Raw genomic sequence first — 20,960 nt, forward strand, 5'->3', positions numbered from 1 at the left:
CTCGTGTTGACACGTCAACAAGTGCACCGTGTATACTTGTTTTGTAAATAAAACTGCCTTTTCCTGCTGCTAGTTACTTTATTTATCCCATACGCGTTTCGCCTTCTCATGTTGTAAGGCATCATCAGTGGGATCTGTAACGATACATTTTTGTTAGTTTTAGATTATTTAACATTTCACTTCGCGATTTTTTTGTAAAAAAAAAAAGTAATTACTTACGATTTGCTGATCCGCGTTTCCTCACATCTGGTCTGGAGGTCGCACTACCACTTTTATCAAATGGTTCAAAAATGGTTCAAATGGCTCTGAGCACTATGGGACTTAACTTCTGAGGTCATCAGTCCCCTAGAACTTAGAACTACTTAAACCTAACTAACCTAAGGACATCACACACATCCATGCCCGAGGCAGGATTCGAACCTGCGACCGTAGCAGTCGCGCGGTTCTAGTCTGTAGCGCCTAGAACCGCTCGGCCACCCCGGCCGGCTCACTTTTATCACTGCCATATAATCACATCTTTGGGTTCTCGCCTTCCACACACTGTTCACCATGCTTCTCACCCTTTTTTTTGTTGGACTATTGTTCTTTGGTCACTCGATACAACAGTGTATGACAAAATAGTTGTATTGAGTGACAAAAGAACAATAGTCCACCACAAAAAAGAATGAGAAATATAAACAGTGAGTAGAAGGTGAGTACACAAATATGTGATTATATGGCAGTTATAAAAGTGGTAGTGCGACCTCCAGACCAGATGCGAGGAAACGCAGATCAACAAATCGTAAGTAATTACTTTTTTTTTAGAAACAAATCGCGAAGTGAACTGTTAAATAATCTAAAACTAGCAAAACTGTATCGTTATAGATCCCACTGATGATGCCTTAGAAGAAGAGAAGCCGAAACGCGTATGGGATAAATAAAGTAACTAGCAGCAGGAAAAGGCCGTTTTATTTACAAAACAAGTTCAAAAATGGCTCTGAGCACTATGGGACTTAACGTCTGTGGTCATCAGTCCCCTAGAACTTAGAACTACTTAAACCTAACTAACCTAAGGACACCACACACATCCATGCCCGAGGCAGGATTCGAACCTGCGACCGTAGCAGTCGCGCGGTTCCGGACTGAGCGCCTAGAACCGCTAGACCACCGCGGCCGGCACAAAACAAGTATTTACATGCTTGCTGCGGAAGATGGCCACACAAACAAACTTGTTAAGTGCACTGTGACTGGTCATGTGGGAATGACTATGAATCACGATGACTGACAACGGCACTTAGTGGCCATAGTTGGAACTCGATGGTGGCGCTATGACGCATGGAAACCATGCGCCCCATACTCTGGACATTAATGCTACCAAGTTTGGTACTCGCATAGTAATTAGTTTCCTTGTTATAACGTGTTAAACAGGGAAAGTTTAATTACAACCACGCGGTATTTTTGTAATGTTTTCCATTCTCCCTCCAACGGCTCTGCAAAAACATTCTCCCAATCAACTGTGTTACAACCCCCCTCCACCTAAATAGTGGGACTGGGGACCTATGTCACAAGCCATCTACCGTCTGAAACCTCTCCACCATTGGGAAAGTTTATCTCGTTAAGGTGTGGGTGCGTGGTATCGCCCACTGGACTCGCATTCGGTAGGACGACGGTTCAATCCCGCGTCCGGCCATCCTGATTTAGGTTTTCCGTGATTTCCCTAGATCACATCAGGCAAATGCCGGGATGGTTCCTTTGAAAGGGCACGGCCGACTTCCTTTCCCATCCTTCCCTAATCCGAGCTTGTGCTCCGTCTCTGATGACCTCGTTGTCGACGGGACGTTAAACACCAATATCCTCCTCCTCCGTGGTATCGCCCTCAAGGTAGGCTGAGATAACGGGGGATGAGGGGGGAGGGGTACGTTTTAACATCACGGCGGCGTCCCAGTTGTGGTGCGTGGCCTAGCGACTGCCTGGCGGCTGCGTGGCCCTGGGCCACAAAGCCACAAAGCAATATTCCTCCGGTCTTCCCTGGTCTTGATTTCACTGTCCGGCTTGAAAGGTCACCGCCTTCTATGTCCCAAAGGACGACCCTTAGTGTGGCCAGCAATCTCCGGCAGTCGCTGTCCCCTTACGGCCTCATGTCTGTCTCTGCACATCATTATTATAGCCTGCAGGAAAACCAACCAGAACATAAAAGTACAGAGAATGTGTGTTGCCATTGCAATCACTGGCATATCCAACATGTAAATTCCAAATGAAATTGTTATGTTGACTTGCTATGAACATGTTAATTCGTCCAGTCGCTTCTTACAAGGATGAGATGTGGCTAGCTTAAGTGGTTGGCCACCTCTCAACTCGCTATGTAGAAATTATTGAAGTCTGGTTTCGCAGGACAGAGCGGATCAGATTGTGGAAAGGGGCCGAGGTCAATTACTGTTAGTTATACAAGAACACACAACTTTATTGCTCGAACCAAAGCACAGTTTTCTCTTTAAAACAACAAAGATGAATTCACGGCTGAGGGCCCAAGTAAATTTCCAAAATAAGTTTAAATGATTCCTTCTAAAACATCAGGAATTAGAGTAATGGCTGAAGACTTACTTAAGTAAAGTTACAATATCTTCTCTGCTAAAGGCCGAAATAAGGAAAATTCAAGTTAATTCTTTACATAATAAAAGAGAGACCATAAAGATAAGCCTTAACACAGTACAACAGAAAAACATCTTAACAAAACTTGAATAATCTTGTCGGCTGAAGGCCCGAGCAATTACTCAAGAATAATTAAAGACAACCTTAAGATAAACATTTACAGAACACGGCTGAAGGCCGTTTTAATAATTAAAGAGAAACCTTACAGACAAGGATTTACATATTAAACCCACAGATTCTGAAACAAACACGGCTGCAGGCCTAAATACAGAGCAACAAGAATTTTAAAAGAAACACGCCTGAAGGCCTAAAGTTGTTATGAAGTTCGGCTGAAGACCATATACTAAACATAAAACAGACAATATTAATACACGGCTGAAGGCCTGGCACAGTACCTACGACCAAATAAAATGACAATCACAAGCAACAAACAGTGGTGCTCAGAAGTGTTCCAAGGGTCGGCCTAACAACAGTTAGGTGAGACAGGCAGCCAAGCGTAACACTAAACAATCGAGTGCCAACACGACCTAAGGACTGCTGAAGAACCAACCAACAGCCTAATCAATTCCCTTCCACCCGACACACTCGCTGCTCCATTTCAACCGACCGACTGATTACTCCAATACACAGGCAGCATTGATCTGCTCAGTGGAAATCACAGAAGCTACACACGGTTCTACGTAAACACACTTGCACAAGAACTCGAACAATCGTGAGAGCAATCACTATGGGACAACAAGGACGAATAAATTCGACACACAGAGCGTTTCCACAAGCGGTCGGCGACCAAATACACGCCACCCGATGAGATCACCAACCGAACGACCGACCAACATTCGTCCCACTCCAATCTCTTTCCGTCGGACAGTTCAAGTGTGTCGCCAGCGGCCGGCGAGCAATGGCTGTCCGCACCTCAATGGCGCTCTGTCGCATCACTCCTTCGTCCCCGACCGGTGCTCCGTGCCCGAATGAGCTTTGAACCCCACTCCAGGCAGACGACGACCCGGAAATACTAGCGGTCGTTCCAGACATGGTACAACAGTGCACTTACCTATAAGCGCTGCTGGTGCCACTGACGGGCAAGAAAACCAGCAACCTAGTGACGCCAGTAAATCGAATTAAAGAAAAAACAATGCGAAGAACCACAAACACAAAATGACGAGCAATAAATGGCATGAGTGCGAGCCGCGCACGGCTCAATTACACAACTGGCCATTAAAACTGCTACACCACGAAGATGACGTGCTCCAGATGCGAAATTTAACCGACAGGAAGAAGATGCTGTGATATGCAAATGTATAGCTTTTCAGATCCTTCACACAAGGTAGCGACACCTACAACGTGCTGACATGAGGAAAGTTTCCAACTGATTTCTCATAGACAAACAGCAGTTGACCGGTGTTGCCTGTTGAAACGTTGTTGTGATGCCTCGTGTAAGGAGGAGAAATGCGTAGCATCACGTTTCCGACTGATAAAGGTCGGATTGTAGCCTATCGCGATTGCGGTTTATCGTATAGCGACATTGCTGCTCGCGTTGGTCGAGATCCAAAGACTGTCAGCAGAATATGGAATCGGTGGGTTCAGGAGGGTAATACGGAACGCCGTGCCGGATCCCAACGGCCTCGTATCACTAGCAGTCGAGATGACAGGCATCTTATCCGCATGGCTGTAACGGATCGTGCAGCCACCTCTCGATCCCTGAGTCGACAGATGGGAACGTTTGCAAGACAAAAACCATCTGTACGAACACTTGGACGACGTTTGCAGCAGCATGGACTATCAGCTCGGAGACCATGGCTGCGGTTACCCTTGACGCTGCATCACAGACAGGAGCGCCTGCGATGATGTACTCAACGACGAACCTGGGTGCACGAATGGCAAAACGTCATTTTTTCGGATGAATCCAGGTTCTGTTTACAGCATCACGATGGTCACATCCGTGTTTGGCGACATCGCGGTGAACGCAGATTGGAAGCGTGTATTCGTCATCGCCATACTGGCGTATCACCCGGCGTGATGGTATGGGGTGCCATTGGTTACACGTGTCGGTCACCTCTTGTTCGCATTGACGGCACTTTGAACAGTGGATGTTACATTTCAGATGTGTTACGACCCGTGGCTCAGTGGCTCTACCCTTCATTCGATCCCTGCGAAGCCCTACATTTCGGCAGGATAATGCACGAGCGCATGTTGCAGGCTCTGTATGGGCCTTTCTGGATATAGAAAATGTTAGACAGCTGCCCTGGCCAGCATATTCTCCAGATCTCTCACCAATTAAAAACGTTTGGTCAATGGTGGCCTAGCAACTGGCTCGTCACAATACGCCAGTCACTACTCTTGATGAACTGTGATATCGTGTTGAAGCTGCATGGGCAGCTGTACCTGTACACGCCATCCAAGCTCTGTTTGACTCAATGCCCAGGCGTATCAAGGCCGTTATTACGGCCAGAAGTGGTTGTTCTGGGTACTGATTTATCAGGATCTATGCACCCAAATTGCGTGAAACTGTAATCACATGTCAGTTCTAGTATAATATATTTGTCCAACGAATACCCGTTTATCATCTGCATTTCTTCTTGGTGTAGCAATTTTAATAGCCAGTAGTGTATTTTAGTATTACATTGCTCGACCTTTCAAAATCGACCAATTGGTGTCACTTCTTGGCACTGCTCTGTTGCAATATGATATGTGGAGAACATCGATTTTATTGATTGTCAAGGATCTCGTAATTGATAATCTCTCAGCACGGTCGCTCGATGAGATACCTGTACGCAGACTGGAGTAAGGCAGCGCTTTTATCGGCCTGCAGATGCTGTGGCACTGCTTCGCTGTCTGTCTGCTGGTGGTGACGGCCGGTGCTGTCCCGCTGGAGCTGTCGGGTCTGGCCGACGAGGAGGAGGCAGTGCAGCCAGTGGACGCCGGAGAGCCTGACCCTCCGGGAGCAGAGGAGTCGGCCGAGGCCTCTGGCGAGGCGACGGGTGGCGCCTCCTCGGAGATCGCCAGCTTCCTCACCGAGAGCCTCACGGAGCTGGGACACATGTTCTTCGGCACGCCCAGCAACGAGACAGGTGAGTGGCGTCTGAGGGCATCGCATCAACAAGTGTCATTTCTGAAAGTACCAGCGAAATGTTGCGCTGCGAAAGGGATAAATGCGAGGCTCTCTTTCTCTGACTGCCATGCCTACGTTCTAATCTGTACCTACCATAGTGCAGCATGTCGTGCCAGGGCTCCTGTATCTGGCGTATAGACGGGAGCAAGAAATGGGCCTTAATATATGTTCTACCTGAAGCAAAAGGGGAGCGTTCAGAAGGGAATGTGGGGATGCCATGAAACTGCACGGCTTGAGAGGTTATGTGATGCTTAGCGATTACAAACTATAGTCAGATTTTCATTTCGTAGCCGGCCGGGGTGGCCGAGCGGTTCTAGGTGCTACAGTCTGGAACCGCGCGACCGCTACGGTCACAGGTTCGAATCCTGGCTCGGGCATGGATGTGTGTGACGTCCTTACGTTACTTGAGTTTAAGTAGTTCTAAGTTCTAGGAGACTGATGACCTCAGAAGTTAAGTTCCACAGTGCTCAGAGCCATTTGAACCATTTTTTTGTCATTGTGTAAATAAAAACTGTCTTTTCTCGCTGCAGTGTATTTCATTTCTTCAAACTGCGTTTCTCCTTTTACTTTGAGGCATCTTCAGTGGATTGTAAAATGACAGAGTTTTTTTTTTTTTGATGTGCGATATTTTTAGATTATAAAAAAGTTCAGATCTTGTTATTTTACATAAATAAGTGATTACTTACAGATATTCGCGTTTTCGATTGGCATCTGCGTTTCCTCTCATCTGGTCACATGCTTTTATTATTTTCTATTTTTTTTTTATTTACTCGTCAAGTTCCGTAGGACCAAATTGAGGAGCAAATCTCCAAGGTCATGGAACGTGTCAGCACATGAAATTACAGCATAAACGTAATAACAGATAAAAATAAATGTTCATGAACCTTAAAAAAGTCAGTCCATAAGTTTAAGTAAAATTTATAAGCAATACAATAAAAGCAGCTTAATTTTTCAAGGAACTCCTCGACAGAATAGGAGTGACACATGAGGAAACTCTTCAGTTTCGATTTAAAAGCGCGTGGATTACTCCTAAGATTTTTGAATTTGAGTGGCAGCTTATTGAAAATGGATGCAGCAGTATACTGCACACCTTTTTGCACAAGAGTTAAGGAAGTCCGATCCAAATGCAGGTTTGATTTCTGCCAAGTATAAACCGAGTGAAAGCTGCTTATTCTTGGGAATAAACTAATATTACTAACAAGAAACGACAATAAGGAATATACGTATCGAGAGGCCAATGTCAAAATACCCAAAGGTCGACAAGAGGTTCGCGAACCAACACCATTTATTGCCCGAACCGCCCGTTTCTGAGCCAAAAATATCCTTTGAGAATGAGAAGAGTTACCCCAAAATACAGTACCATACGACAATAGCGAATGAAAATAAGCACAGTAGAATAATTTTTGTGATTTTCGTGTCGAACGATCACTCACTTCTGATACCGTTCGAATAGTAAAAATGGCAGTATTAAGTCTTTGAACAAGATCCTCAAAGTGGGCTTTTCACGACAGTTTAGTAGATATCTGAACACCTAGAAATTTGAACTATTGAGTTTCAATAATCATATGCCCATTCTGTGAAATTAAAACGTCAGATTTTGTTGAATTGTGTGTTAGAAACTGTAAAAACTGAGTCTTACTGTGATTTAGCGTTAGTTTATTTTCTACAAGCCATGAACTGAGGTCATGTACTGTACTATTTGAAACCGAGCCAATGTTGCACACAACATCCTTTGCTACCAAGCTAGTGTCATCAACAAACAGAAATATTTTAGAGTTACCCGTAATACTAGAGGGCATATCATTTATATAAATAGCCGGCTGGTGTGGCCTAGCGGTTCTAGGCGCTACAGTCTGGAACCGCGCGACCGCTACGGTCGCAGGTTCGAATCCTGCCTCGGGCATGGATGTGTGTGATGTCCTTAGGTTAGTTAGATTTAAGTAGTTCTAGGAGACTGATGACCTTAGAAGTTAAGTCCCATAGTGCCCAGAGCCATTTGAACCACTTATATAAATAAGGAACAGGAGTGGCCCCAACATTGATCCCTGGGGCAGCCCCCACTTGACAGTACCCCAGTCAGATCCCACATCACAGCCGTTATCAACTGGGTTGCTGGGGTTATGCTGGGCACTATAACTTCATTTACAAAACGTAAGCACGTTTTCATGTTACTAACATGCTTGTGTTCCATAAATGAAGTTATAGTGTGACATGTAACATGTGACCAGATGAGAGGAAACGCGGATGCCTACCGAAAATGCGAGTAACTGTAAGAAATCACTTAGTTAATTTGGAACAAGACGTGAACTGTTTTATAATCTACAAATGTCGCTTATCAAAACAAAACAGTGTCATTCTAGATTCCATTGAAGATGCCTTAAAGTACAAGGCGAAACGCGCTTGGAAGAAATAAAACAGATTGCAACAAGATGAGGTGGTTTTTATTTACAAAACGAATATTTCTGTGCTTGCTGCGGATAATGGCCACGCAATCAAACTTATTGGGTCAAATTTACAAAATATTTGGCTGTAAGAGCCCACTTACAGTAAAACGTAACGTGTCTAGCCTGGCCGCATGGAGTGATTCGGCTGGGAAAATTGTCATAAACTCGTATCGTCTCCTGAGAGAAGTTGATCCACAGCTCAGTATTTGGCCCTTGATATCCAGGATACTGTCACTGGGACAGAGCTGATGTCCGAACTGCTCTCCAACACGTTCTATCGAGGACAGATCTAGGGGTCTTTCTGCCAACGGGAGTACCTCAGCATCTCGCATACATCCATAGAAACACATGCTATGTAGGGAAGATCATTGTCCTGGTAAAAAATAGTACCATGACACAGCCGCATAAGATGTAGCACATGATGTTGGATGTCTGTAACGTACTTTTGGAGCGTCTCAGTTATTACTAGTGAGCCGTGCACGGGTTGTCTTCATGCCGTTTATTGCTTGGCATCTTGTCATTGCGGTCATGGCATCTCGTTTCTTACTCGATTTACTGGCGTCACTAAGTTGCTGGCTTGCCTGCCCGTGAGTGACAGCAGCAGTGCTTATCGATACTAGTACTGTGGTATTATCTTTGGAGCGAGTGCTAATATTTCCGGGTCGCGCTGTGTGGAGTGGATAGTGACGAATGGACATCAGTTCGGTTGTGGCACAACAGCGAGCAGGTCCGTGCAGCGCGGGGGCAAGCCGGGGCCGCTGGCGGCGTGCTGCCACTGCTGGATCGAGGAGGGGTGGCTGTGAGAGCGACGACTTCGTTGCCCACCGGACCCTGGACGTTTGAGTGGAGAGTTAACTGCTAATGGAACCTCGACTATTCTGAGATTTCGCCTTTGGTCGGCAGGTTGTTGCTCCCAGGACCGCTGAGCCTGGCGGCAACGAGTGAAGTGTTTCGAGGCGGTGAAATATTGCAGCATTCTCCATTTGTTTTTAATCATTGAATTTAGTATTATTCTTATTAGTGAAGTGCAACCAGCGACATTTTCTTCCTTGTGGCCGATAACGCCCCAGTTACCTGTCCTGGAGGTTAACGTACTCTTCCGGCAGTGAACCTTTCCTCGTCGTGTTGATGCTGTCCGACACGGCGTGTAGTTGGACAGCCTCTTGTATATTTTGGGAGGTCCACCTTGGTTCTAGTCCTTCCTTCGGCCTTAGGTGTTCTCTGACGACGTAGTGCTGTCTGTCTCTTCGCCCTTGCCTAAAAATATTCCATCGTTGTACTGGTGGTCGGACGTTAGGCGGATTGGTTAGTCGATCGGTCGGCGCTTAAGCTGCCCCTAGTTTGAATTGCAATCCTGTTACGAGTACAACACTTGGTTGCCTGTCTCACCTTACCTTATGTTTGATTTACCTTCCCAGGCCGACCCTTGGAACACTTGCTGACAACCGCTTGTGCTGATTCCTTAGATTGTGATGTTTCTTTTAAGGATATTTGTAATTTTCTAATTATTGTTGGTGTGGCCTTCAGCCGAGCAATAATTTCACTTCTTTAGTGATAAGGCCTTCAGCCGTGTTACAGAAAGTTTTTTTTTTTTAAGGCAAACTTGTTTTAAAAGCAAATTATTCGTTGATATGTGGACAATTTGGAACTGTTCTAATTCAGGTCTTCAGCCGTTTGTAATTTGAAGTTGTGTGTGGCCTTCAGCTGAACAGTTTTTTTTTAAAGCAAACTTGTTTTAAAAGCAAAGTATTTGTTGAAATGTGTGGTATTTGGATGGCCGTGCGGTTCTAGGCGCTGCAGTCCGGAACCGCGGAACTGCTACGGTCGCAAGTTCGAATCCTGCCTCGGGCATGGATGTGTGTGATGTCCTTAGGTTAGTTAGGTTTAAGTAGTTCTAAGTTCTAGGGGACTGATGAGCTAAGATGTTAAGTCCCATAGTGCTCAGAGCCATTTGAACCATTTGCTATTTGGAATTGTTCTGACTTCTAATTCATGCCTTCAGCCGTTTGTTATTTGAAGTTGGTGTGTGGCCTTCAGCCGAGCAATAATTTCACTTCTTTCATAATAAGGCCTTCAACTGTGTTACAGTTTGTTTTAAATACGAAGTATTTATCTTAATATGTACTATTTGGAATTGTTCTTCTGACTTCTAATTTAGGCCTTCAGCCATCATACAGTCAATTGTGTTTTTTAAGAGATTTTTTAAAATTTTAATTTCTTTAAATAAATTGCACGTATTTGTTGTGCAACCGAGAGTAACTGATTACCGTCCCGTCCACAATCGTAACCTTATCCTGCCCCATCGTGAGAAACCAGTTCTCAACTAGCTGTAAACTTAAGTCATATTCGATGGCTACAGGACACCATGACCCTGGTATAACACCGCAGTGCCTCTAGAAACCTCGGGAAGAATGGGACCTTACGCCAGTTCGCCCCCATACCCGCCGACGATGGTTGCCCAAGGTAGTACGGAACCGCGATTCATCGCTGAACACAAAGCGATGCCATTCGTCAACAGGGCATGCTTTCTAGTCACTGCGCCACTACATACATAGCCTTTTCTTTTGTGGTGTTAAAGGCAATCCACAGATGAGAGACGGTACTTCCATAGTCCGACTGCTGCCAGTCTCCGGCTGGGGTGACACAGAGTGTTGCAAGGAGTCCGTTACTTGTCCTTAGATGGCAGGCGTGGGTGTGAAGGGATCACAGTGTGGTTGGTACTCATTATATGGGTGCTTCACTTTTCTTGTTAGGTTGTGTATTTGTCAACGCTGTAACCGGAGGTCGGATTTAAAGACATACTCGCTGTCGAGACACGGCAGTTGTGCGTAGTTATCTCGGCATTTTGTATCCAACATAATAACTACTCAAAAGCTGACATTAGAAGACTCGTGTTACTACGTTGCAACACAATAATGAATCATAGTTAACGGACTTCGTCAATTTATATCTCTAAATTCCAAAGGTCTCTGAAAATCACCCTAGAGAGTCAGATAATAAACAACATGTGAAACATCTCATATGAGGCGGAGCTGCCTCGACACGCCAATGTAACGAACAGTGCTACCTCAGGACAGTGTTAACCCTCCAGCTTAGCAAGATTTTTCTCTTTTGTTTACCTATTTATTTTTTAATTAGGGAAGTCATACATACACATTTGCACATGGTCTAGGGAAAGTATCGTAGTTTAGTAATAAAATGCTCGGGGTTTCCGTTTCAAACCATACCACCGCTTAAATTTTGAGTAAAAATCAACTGCAATCGCGGCCGAAGACTTCCGGCATAGAGTTAGCCCTCAACCAACCAACGGCCTTGTCAGAGAGGGCGAAGGACCCGACGGAGGCTCAGGGCAGTCTCTTGCCCTTGGGGCTGGTAACTGCCCCTAAAGGCGGAAGAAGAAGCAATGATCAACGGCATGAGGATGCAGAAGGCAATGGAAGCCTTTGCATTTAAGACACATAATGTGTATTCACAAGACATGTGGGCTGTAACTGAAAAAGTGCCGATGGTCCCTCCATTGGCAAAAGATTCCGGAATAGTCCCCATTCGGATCTCCGGGAGGGGACTGACGTGGGAAAGGTGACCATGAGAAAAAGATTGAATGCCCAACCAAAGGATAACATTCTACGAGTCGGGGCCTACAATGTCAGAAGTTTGCACATTGTAGGTAAGGTAGAAAATCTGTAAAGGGAAATTCTATGGCTCAATCTAGATATAGTGGGGGTTAATGAAGTGAAATGGAAACTTGAGAAGGATTTTTGCGCAGATGAATGAAGGGTAATATCAATAACAGCAGAAAATGGTGAAATGGGAGTAGGATTCGTCATGAATAGGAAGGTAAGGCAGAGAGCGAGTTACTGCGAACATTTCAGTGACAGGGTTTTTCTCATCGACAGCAAAACACCACCGACAACAATAGTTCAGGTATATATGCTGATGTCGCAAACTGAAGGTGAAGACATAGGGGAAGTACGTGAGGACATTGAACGGAAAATTCAGTACGTAAAAAGAGACGAAAATCTAGCATTTATGGGGGATTGGAATGCGGTTGTAAGGGAAGGAGTAGAAGAAAGGATCTCGGGAGAATATGGGCTTGGGTAGTAGAATTTAGAGAAGTGAATGACTAATTAAGTTCTGCAGTAAATTTCAGCTAAGAATAGGGAATACTCTGTTCAACGATCACAAGAGGAGTAGGTGTACTTGGAAAAGATAGGGGAAGATTTCAGTTTACGGAAGATTACGTCATGGTCAGTCCGAGATTCCGAAATCAGTTAACAGATTGTAAGTTTTATCGAGGACAAGATATAGAAACATATCACGATTCAATGGTGATGAACAGCAGGCTGAAGTTCAAGAGACTAGTCAGAAAGAACCAATGCGCAAGGAAGTGAGATACGGAAATACTAAGAAATGGAGAGATACGTGTCATGTTCTCTGATGTTATAGATACTGCGTCAATGAATAGCTCAGTGTCCAGTTCTGTTGAAGGGGAACGAACATCTCTAAAAAAGAGCAGAAGTTGGAAAGGAAAACATGGGTACAAAGAAGGTAACTGCTAAGAAAGTATGGCTAACAGAAGAAAAACTTCTCGATAAAGAAAGGAAGTAAAAAATTATCAGGAGAATTCAGGAATACAGAAATACAAGTCAGGAATGAAATAAATAGGAAGTGCAGGGAAGTTAAGGTGACACTGTGCATGAACAATGTGAAGAAGCCGAAGAACGAATGTTTGTCGGAAGGACTGACTCACCATATAGGCAAGTCAAAACAATCTTTGGTGAAGTTAAAAGTAAGGGCGGTAACATTAAGAGAGCAACGGGAATACGACTGTTAAATGCAGAGCACAGAGCGAATGCCTGGAAAGAGTACACTGAAGGCATCTATGAGGCCGAAGACTTATCTGATGATAAAAGAAGAGACAGGAATCAGTATAGAAAAGATAAGGGATCCAATACTGAAGTTGGAATTTAAAAGAGCTTTGGAAGATTTAACACCGAAGAAGGCAGAAGTGGTAAATATCATTCTAGCAAAATTTTTAAAATCATTGGGGGAAGTGGAAACGAAACGACTATTAACGTTGGTGTGTAGAATGTATGAGTCTGGCGATATACCGTCTGACTTCCCAAAAGCAACATCCACACAACTCCGAAGATAGCAAGAGCCGACTAGTGCGAGAATTATCGCACAATCAGCTTGACAGCTTATGCATGCAAGGTGCTGAAAAGAATAATGTGCACAGGAAGGGAAAAGAAAATTGAGGTTACGTTAGATGACCTTCAGTTTGACTTTGGGAAAGGTAAGGCACCAGAGAGGCAGTTTTGACGTTGCGGATGATATAGGAAGCAAGACTAAAGAAATATCAAGACAAGTTCGCAGGATCTGCCGACTTGGAAAAAGCATTGGACAATGTAAAACGGTGCAAAATCTTCGAAAGTGTGAGAAAAAGGATAATCAGTAGTTAAAGACGGGTAATATACAATAAGTACATGAGCAAGAAGGGGACAATAAGAATCGAAGACCGAGAAGTGCTCAGATTCTGATGGCTGTAAAACAGAGATGCAGCCTTTATTCCAACTATTCAATCTATACATCGACGAAGCACTGACCGAAATAAAAGCAAGGTTCAAAAGTAGAATTAAAATTGAAGGTGAAAGGATATCAATAACGCTATCAGCATTGAAAGTGAAGGAGAACTACGGGATCTGTTGAACGGTATGAACACACTAATGGCTACAGAATATGGATTGAGAGTGATTCGAAGAAAGACAAAAGTAATGAGAAGCAGCAGAAATGAGAACAGCAAGGAAGTTAACATCAAGATTGGTGATCACGAATTAGATAAAGTTAAGGAATTCTGCTACTTAGGCAGCAAAATGAACGATAACGGACGAATCAAGGAGGACATCAAAAGCAGAGTAGAGCTGGCAAAAAGAGCATTCCTGGCCAAGAGAAATCTATTGGTATCAAACATAGGCCTTAATTTGAGGCAGAAACTTCTGAGAATGTATGTTTGGAGCACAGCATTGCAAGGTAGTGAAACATGAACTGTGGGGAAACCGGAGCATTAGAGAATCGAACTATTTGAGATATGGTACTATAGAAGAATGCTGAAAATTAGGTAGACTGGAGGTACGGGATGAAGAGGTTCTCCGGAGAATCGAGGAGAAAAAGAACATTTGGAAAACAGTGACAGGAAGAAGGGATAGGATAATAGGACGTCTGTTAAGACGTCACAGAATATCTTTCATCGTGCAAAAAAGGGAGCTGTAAAGGGTAAAAACTGTAGAGGAAGACAGTAATTTCAATACATTCAGCAAATAGTGAACGGTTGTCAAAACAAAACAAAATTCACCTCTGAGTTATTAACGAGCATCAAAACCGATACAGGGATTAGTGAACACAGGGTTGTCGTAGCGAGATTGAATATTGTAATCTCCAAATCCTACAAAAAAAAAAGCGAAAAATATACCTATTCAAAAAAGCAGATAAAACTCACATGACGCCTTCCTCAGAGGCAATCTCCACTCGTTCCAAATTAATAATATAAATGTAGACCAGATGTGGCTTGAATTCAAAGAAATGGTATCGGCAGCAATTGAGAGATTTATACCAAATAAATTAACAAACGACGGAGCTGGTCTTCCTTGGTACACAAAACGGGTTAGAACACTGTTGCGGCCGCCGCTGTGACCGAGTGGTTCTAGGCGCTTCAGTCCGGAACCGCGCTGCTGCTACGGTCGCAGGTTCGAATCCTGCCTCGGGCATGGCTGCGCGTGATATCCTTAGGTTAGTTAGGTTTACGTAGTTCTACGTCTAGGGGACTGATGACCTCAGATGTTAAGTCCCATAGTGCTTAGAGCCATTTGAATTTGTTGCAGAAACAACGAAACAAACGTGCCAAATTTAAACAGATGCAAAATCCCCAACATTGGTGATCTTTTACAGAAGCTCCAAATTTAGCGCGGATTTCAGTGCAAGATGCTTATAACAGTTTCCACAACGAAACTTTGTCTAGAAACCTGGCAGAAAATCCAAAGAGATTCTGGCCATATGTGAAGTATGTTAGCGGCAAGAAACAATCAATGCCTTCTCTGTGCGTTAGCAATGGAGATACTATCGAAGACAGTACTACAAAACAGAGTTACTAAACACAGCCTTCACGAAAGAAGACGAAGTAAATTTTCCAGAATTCGAATCGAGAACATCTGCCAACATGAGTAACTTACAAGTAAATATCCCCGAAGTAGTGAAGTAGCTTAAATCACTTAATAAAAGCAAGTCTTCTGGTCCAGACTGTATACCAATTAGGTTCCTTTCGAAGTATGGTGATGCATTAGCTCCATACTTAACAGATACAACCGTTTGCTCGACGAAAGATCCGTACCAAAAGACAGGAAAGTTGCACAGGTCATACCAATATTCAAGAAAGGTAGTAGGAGTAATCCACTAAATTACAGGCCCATATCGTTACCGTTGATATGCAGCAGGATTTTGGAACATATATTGTGTTCAAACCTTATGAATTACCTCGAAGAAAACTATTCAAAAATGGCTCTGAGCACTATGCGACTTAACTTCTGAGGTCATCAGTCGCCTAGAACTTAGAACTAATTAAACCTAACTATCCTAAGGACATCACACACATCCATGCACGAGGCAGGATTCGAACCTGCGACCGTAGCGGTCGCTCGGCTCCAGACTGTAGCACCTAGAACCGCACGGCCACTCCGGCCGGCAAGAAAACTATTGACACACAGTCAATATGGGTTTAGAAAACATCGTTCCTGTGAAACACGACTAGCTCTCTATTCACATGAAGTTTTGTGTACTATTGACAAGGAATTTCAGACCGATTCCGTATTCCTGGATTTCCGGAAAGCTTTTGACACTGTACCACACAAGCGGCTTGTAGTGAAATTGCGTGCTTGTGGAATATCGTCTTAGTTATTTGACTGGATTTGTGATTTCCTGTCAGAGAGGTCACAGTTCGGACAAAGTCATCGGGTAAAACAGAAGCGATTTCTGGCGTTCCCCAAGGCAGTGTTATAGGCCCTTTGCTGTTCCTTATCTATATAAACGGAGACAATCAGAGCAGCCGTCTTAGGTTGTTTGCAGATGACGCTGTCGTTTATCGACTAATAAAGTCATCAGAAGATCAAAACAAATTGCAAAACGATTTAGAAAAGATATTTGAATGATGCGAAAATTGGCAGTTGACCCTAAATAACGAGAAGTGTGAGGTCATCCACATGAGTGCTAAAAGGAATTCGTTAAACTTTGGTTACGCGATAAATCAGTCTAATCTAAAAGCCGTAAATTCAAGTAAATACCTAGGTATTACAATTACGAACAACTTAAATTGGAAGGAACACATAGAAAATGTTGTGGGGAAGGCTAACCAAAGGCTGCGTTTTATTGGCAGGACACTTAGAAAATGTAACAGATCTACTAAGGAGACTGTGTACACTACGCTTGTCCGTCCTCTGTTAGAATACTGTTGTGCGGTGTGGGATCCTTACCAGATAGGACTGACGGAGTACATCGAAAAATATCAAAGAAGGGCAGCACGTTTTGTACAGGGTGGCGCAGGGAAACGGGAAATTTCGAAATAACGTCATTTCCATGAATAAATTCATAAAACTAGTAATTTATTAACGAAAGTGAATGTATTCAGTATGTCTTTACAATCAAAATGTCCAAAAGTGTCTCTTTACTTTTTAAAGATGACATCGGAATGATGTGCTCCCATTCGGTGTTCACACTCTAACAGCCTGTTATGAAAACTCTGGAATGCGCGGTGTAGCAAATCTTTGGGAATGGCAGTGATTTCGTTTTCAATGTTCTCCTTCAGTTCATGGATTGTTGCAGGACGTGTACGGTACACCTTGCCACTGCACTACCATCCTCACGTTCAAAAAAATAAGGGCCGATAAGACCATGACATGATACAGCACACCATATTGTGACCTTGTCGCTATGTAGTGGTCGCTGGTGAAACTCACAAGGATTGTCCTGTGCCCAATAACGAAAATTCTGTTTGTTCACGAATACGTTCAGGTGGAAATGGGCTTCGTCTGATATCCATAAGTTACCAAGGAAATTCGCGTCCTCGTTGATTTTAGCCAATATCTGGCTACTAAACTCCATAGGTGACGCTGGGTCTCGTTCATGTAAGTGTTGCACAATTTGCAACTTATAGGGATGGAAGTCTAATTCGTGCAGTATTCTTTGTAAGCTTCGTCGCTTAATCCCTAGCGAAGATGCATGCTGTCGAACGGAGCGGCGAGGACTTCTCTCGATTGCAGCTCTAGCAGCTGCAATGTTCTCTGGGGTACGTACCGTTGGAATGCCACCCGGAGGTTCTTCAAAATTACGCACCCACGTTGTAATCGCATGCGCAGATGGGACACGTCCATGACGTCCAAGCTGGTAATGCTGTCGAAATGTTCTCTGCGCGGCAGTCGCACTATCACCATTTTTGTAAAACGCTCTCACAGCTACTGTACGTTCCGCACCAGACCAATTCCCCATGATTACTAAATGTCAATGCGTTCACATCAATTGTGCAAAGTTTCGAACATCTGCCGGCGCTACAGTGCTGCCAACTGTAACGTTCAAAATTTCCCGTTCCCCTGCGCCACCCTGTATTATCACGAAATATGGGAGAGAGTGTCACTGAAATGATACAGGTTTTGGGCTGGACATCATTAAAAGAAAGGCGTTTTCCGTTGCGATAGAATCTTCTCACGAAATTCCAATTACCAACTTTTCCTCCGAATGCGAAAATATTTTGTTGACACCGACCTACATAGGGAGAAACGATCACCACCATAAAATAAGGGAAATCAGAACTCGTACTGAAAGATATAGGTCTTCGTTCTTTCTGCGCGCTATACGAGATTGGAATAATAGAGAATTGTGAAGGTGGTTCGATGAACCCTCTGCCATGCACTTAAATGTAATTTGCAGAGTATCCATGAAGACGTAGATGTAGATGTAGATGTAGAGGACGTAGGTTGCAATTGCTACCCTAGTATAAAGTTGTTGGCGCAGGACAGGATACAGGATACAGGATTTCGTGACGGGCCGCATCAAACAAGTTAGGAAAAAAAAAAAAAAAAAAAAGGAAGGGCTTTTCTGCCTTTGGTTGACTGACGGCTGTGACAGCAGGATGGACATACAGTTACAAGTTTGAAATAACATCAAGTCACCAGATCTCAGTATTATTGAGCCTTTGTGGTCTATTTTAGAGAGAAGGGTGTGTGATAGCTATCAACCTCCATCATCGTGCCCTGAAACTGCCACTACTTTGCAGGAAGAATGGTGCAAGATTCCATTTAAAACCGCACAGTACCTGTATTTATCCGTTCCGAGACGAGTGGAAGCTGTTTTGAATACCAACGGTTTTGCAGCACTGTGATGTGTTTTTGATGATTCCATATATTTGTCCATCCCCTGTATACTTCGCAAAGTGTTGTACAATACATGGTAAGGATGGGATAAACCGACTGGCTAAAACCGATACTGATATTTAAATTCTGAAAAACCGGAATTTTTCGGTAGTTGTTTGGACTCGGCTATAACATTTTTTTTCATTTTTTATTAATGATCGGGTAAAGAAATCGACGTATCAACTTACCATAGCAGCAGTACTAAAATTTATGGTTCTTAAGTAGAATTTTTTTTAAAACACGTAATACGCCTTCGTGAAATTTCTGCAGCTTTGAAATATTGGATTATTGTAGAAACTGAGAAAAGCTATCATCACTATTTTTATAATAACGCCTAGAGCTAGAAACTAGCAACAAACACATGACGTAATCATCGGTACAGTATTGCAGGGACAATAGCCGTTGCCGAGTGGCGTGGCCTATTAGACGGAACATGTGTACGTGCAGTGTGCAACACATGCCCTCACCTGGCCTATACTTACTGCCGTCCTCGGATATCAGTCGTATTGCAGAGTGGTACCATACCCAGTTTGTATTTTACGAAGTGCAGTAGCAATGATGTGTAATGCTCTATTTCCTTTCAAAGGTTACAAACGGTAGGAGGCACAACTAACAAGGAGAAAACATCCACATTGATCCTTGGAAGAGACGATAAATGTAACTGACATATCTTTAATTTTATTGACGTGCTATAAATTTAGGATAACTGAACCTGTAACTTCATTGTTGCTTCAGTGTGAAGAATAGACAGCATCCAAAAGTGACAGTGCAGGCAAGCCATCGACTTGTGAGCTTTCGCTATTGCTGTCTCCGCGCTCATTTCCTCAGCTTCGCTATCTTTGCTGGAGACAATGGGACCGATTTCTTCCGCAGACCCAATCATAATCTCTTACTCTTGCAGCTCTGTTAGAATTCGTCAGCCATTGTTCAAAGTCTACGTTTATTACTGGAAGTAATAGCAGTAAACCACTGAAGAATCGGTTATTTCTGAACAGTTTTGTCAGACTAAACTGGAGGCGAAAAGAACGTATGCAACCGACAGCCCGTTGTTTCAGCGATAACCGCCATGCCTAGTTCGTGGAAGAGAGTACTTCGAATCAGTACAACCGATTTTCTACCCTATTCTATTGGGATGTACAGCGAGGGGAAAAGAGACTGTTTACGTGCCTCTGAACATGCCGTTATCTTATCCCCGAGATCCCTGCCGAGATATACTTTGGAAATAACATAATATACTCATTGGGGTTTTGCGAGAACAACGTAACATTTGTTGGTAAAATCTTCTGAGTCATTAGACCGCATCCTATTCTCTGTAAACTTTTTGAATCCTCGGCATTTCGATGTCTATGGAGGCATCATATGCAGGATCCCTCTTGCATCTCTCTATGACAGAACAATGTCGAAAGTCAAGTGTCGCGTTCACTTATAAAAGGCTACTAGAAATTCGGAAATTCGTGGCAAGTTCCTATGGGACCAAACTGCTGAGATCATCGGTCCCTTAGCTTACGCTAAGAACAACACACACACTCATGCCCGAGGGAGGACTCGAACCGCCGACGGGGGGAGCCGCGCGAACCGTGGCAAGGCGCCGAGACCGCGCGGCTACCCCGCACAGCAAAGGCTATTTCCAACGCCTTTGCAGAGAAGTGAAGTTACTGGGTAAAAATCTTCAGGCTGATTTCGGGCCGTCGTCATTGGGTAAATTCTGAAAACAGACGTTGTAACAGGGGGGAATGCAAAATGCTGTTGTGCCTCTTCGGTTGTTTCCCAGTATACGTTTATGTTCCTCGTTGGCCGTGTTGCGTGTTGACTTCCGTGATAGCGAGCAGCTACGAAGAAAGAGGCCTGTAATCGTCATCTCTATTGAAATTGTATCCATTTTTTGACATTTCAACAGCTTCACGAACTTTAATTCTATAAATACTACTTCCTGTGCCTAGTGGCCATCTTAAAGCACATAATCTGATCACATTCTCCTTGGTGCTCCACTACCGCTACACTTTAACTTAAGCATGTGTGGCGTTCTACTCCTTAATGCGTTCTTTTATTGTCGTTCCAATTGCGCCTATATGCAAGGAGAACTCGAACGACGAACTTTCAGAGGCCGTTCAAGGACACCTAAGTAATACCTTGGTACAAGGGACCGACGGCGTCCGGAGAATCGTTACACAGTACCAACGTAATTATTCCGTTTGTTATCGCAATCACCCTAGTTTCTGTGAAAATCGCTTACAAGAGTGAGGAAGCCTGTAATATACAATAATGAAAACGTACCACGCACAAAATACAACACGGAGTAATGCAACAACCCTCAGACGTAAAACTACT

The 20,960-nt window shown here is 43.8% G+C and overlaps 1 protein-coding gene across 1 annotated transcript in view; it reads left to right on the plus strand.

The window, feature by feature from the left end:
* Positions 1-20,960, plus strand: part of LOC126204293 (hatching enzyme 1.2-like) — a 160,020-nt gene that overhangs the window by 59,145 nt on the left and 79,915 nt on the right. Inside the window, exon 2 of the mRNA XM_049938681.1 lies at positions 5,438-5,696. Coding sequence (XP_049794638.1) covers positions 5,438-5,696 — 259 coding nt within the window. The remainder of the gene's footprint in view (positions 1-5,437; positions 5,697-20,960) is intronic.

This window comes from Schistocerca nitens, chromosome 9, assembly GCF_023898315.1.
Source record: "Schistocerca nitens isolate TAMUIC-IGC-003100 chromosome 9, iqSchNite1.1, whole genome shotgun sequence".
Classification (NCBI taxonomy): Eukaryota; Metazoa; Arthropoda; class Insecta; order Orthoptera; family Acrididae; genus Schistocerca; species Schistocerca nitens.